Raw genomic sequence first — 1,825 nt, forward strand, 5'->3', positions numbered from 1 at the left:
CAGCAGGAAAGAGCTGGGGACAGATCCTGCCTTTGGGGGTGCCTTGCCCCCAGGAAGCTGTCCTTTAGGGGTCACGGTCCGTGCTGCAGCCTGCCTTGTCTGGGGAGGATGTCCTGGCTTGGGATCAGGGCCACCCGATCTGGGGGGCAGCTTTTTGGGTTCATCCTTCTTGGGCTGTGTCAGGCCTCCTGCCTGCCCGGTGCCTCCCTTTGCCCTGGCATTGGTGGCCCCCCCACCATAGCTGTGACCCCCTGGCCTGAAGATGTTCCTGGCCAGGGGGGGCCTCTCCTTGGCTTCTGCTTTGGTCAATGCTGGCCTGGCCCCCTGGGGTCTCTGGCCCAAGTCAGGGGCACCCAACACAGTGCTGATGAATTTCAGGTCCAGCCAAGTCAGGTGCCAAAGCAAGAAAGTGAGGAGTTTGGGGAGTCTCATCCTCTGGTCAGCCGCTGAATGACACCAGAGAGAACAGCAGCAGCGAAGGTGCCTCTGGTTTGGCAGGAAAAACCATGAAAGGAGAGGACTTTCAAAAGCAGTGGCAGCAGCAGCAGGAAGGGCTTTCTCCTCAGTCTGAAGCTCGTACAGTCTGCCGGGCGTGCGTTTGTATCCAGTCCCATAGTGGAAATGCTCTCGGATCCAGACGTGCACCGTCTCCAGTCAGCAGCTGAAAATAACTCGTTCTTGAAAGGAGAAAGCCGACCGCCCCCTTTCTCCTGCACAACTGACTGAGGGCTTGAAGGAGGCTTGTATAAGGCTGAGGGATTTTTCCAAGAAGGAAGAATGGCGTAATGCTGCCTGTGTGCTCCAGTTTTTTTTTTCCCCCTAAGTTTTGAATCCTTTCCAGTGAAAACACTACACACACACACACACACACCCACACACACACACACACAAGCCTGCAGGTGCTCAGAAAAATCTTTTACAAACCTGAACTCAGGAATTGGAAACGGAATTCCAACCCAAACCAATTTAATTACTCTCTGATGTCATGCTGTCTAAACTCATTTAAGTGCGATATATTTATGTGAAAAAAATTACCGCTGCCCTTTTGAGGCCATGGCTCACGGGGGCTCTTGGCACAGAGCCCCGCGGCAGGACTCTAGGCTTAGGGGGCCTCCCAGTCCAAGGAGCAGACTCAGGGGTCCCCAACTCCACCTCACAGTGCAGCCTGCCCACCTTCCTGAGGAGAGATGCAGAGGAATGAGCTCAAAGATCTTAAGCCCTGAAGCATGGGGAGTGTGGGTTTTCAGTTAAGTCCTTGGAGTGTTTTTAAAGCAGTTTCAACTCCGTCTAGTCTGGGACCCGATTTGGGGTGTGTGTGTGTGTGTGTGTGTGTGTGTGTGTGTGTGTAGGGGGTACAGCATGGATGGCAGCATTTACTCACAGTTTCTTCTATTTTAATGAACTTGTGGTAACCCAGAGAGAAAAAAAAGCAGTGGCCACTACACTCCTCCCTCCCCCCAAATGCCATCAACTGAGCTACTCAGATGGTTTCTTCAGGTTTGGGAGGCACACCATTCTGGAAACACTCCTTGAATGAAGGCAGGCCCAGGGTGTACCCCACCACCGCCCCAGCAGAAACATCCTCGGAGTTTTCTTAGAACGGACTAGTCAATTTGGAGGCGGCAGCCCCAGCCTGGGGCAGCAGCGGCCCCTGCAGGAGGCTGGAAAAGCAATTTCCCACACTATTCTGATCACTTGAAGAGTCTGAATTCCAGCTGAATTCAAGAGTGCAAAGTGCCTCATTGAAGTTCCGGAAACTCCCTTCCTTTGGGAGCTCCTGGGCAACTTACCTCCGGGTCACAGGGGAAAGCTGTTTCCTTCAGCA

General features: G+C 53.4%; 1 protein-coding gene across 1 annotated transcript in view; it reads right to left on the minus strand.

Moving 5' to 3' along the window:
• GDF5 (growth differentiation factor 5) overlaps positions 1-831 on the minus strand; it is a 5,769-nt gene extending 4,938 nt beyond the window's left edge. The window contains exon 1 of the mRNA XM_014586112.2: positions 2-831. Coding sequence (XP_014441598.1) covers positions 2-432 — 431 coding nt within the window. The 5' untranslated portion in view covers positions 433-831. The remainder of the gene's footprint in view (position 1) is intronic.
• Positions 832-1,825: the final 994 nt, after the last annotated feature.

Source organism: Tupaia chinensis, unplaced genomic scaffold (assembly GCF_000334495.1).
Source record: "Tupaia chinensis unplaced genomic scaffold, TupChi_1.0 Scaffold000115_1, whole genome shotgun sequence".
NCBI lineage: Eukaryota > Metazoa > Chordata > Mammalia > Scandentia > Tupaiidae > Tupaia > Tupaia belangeri.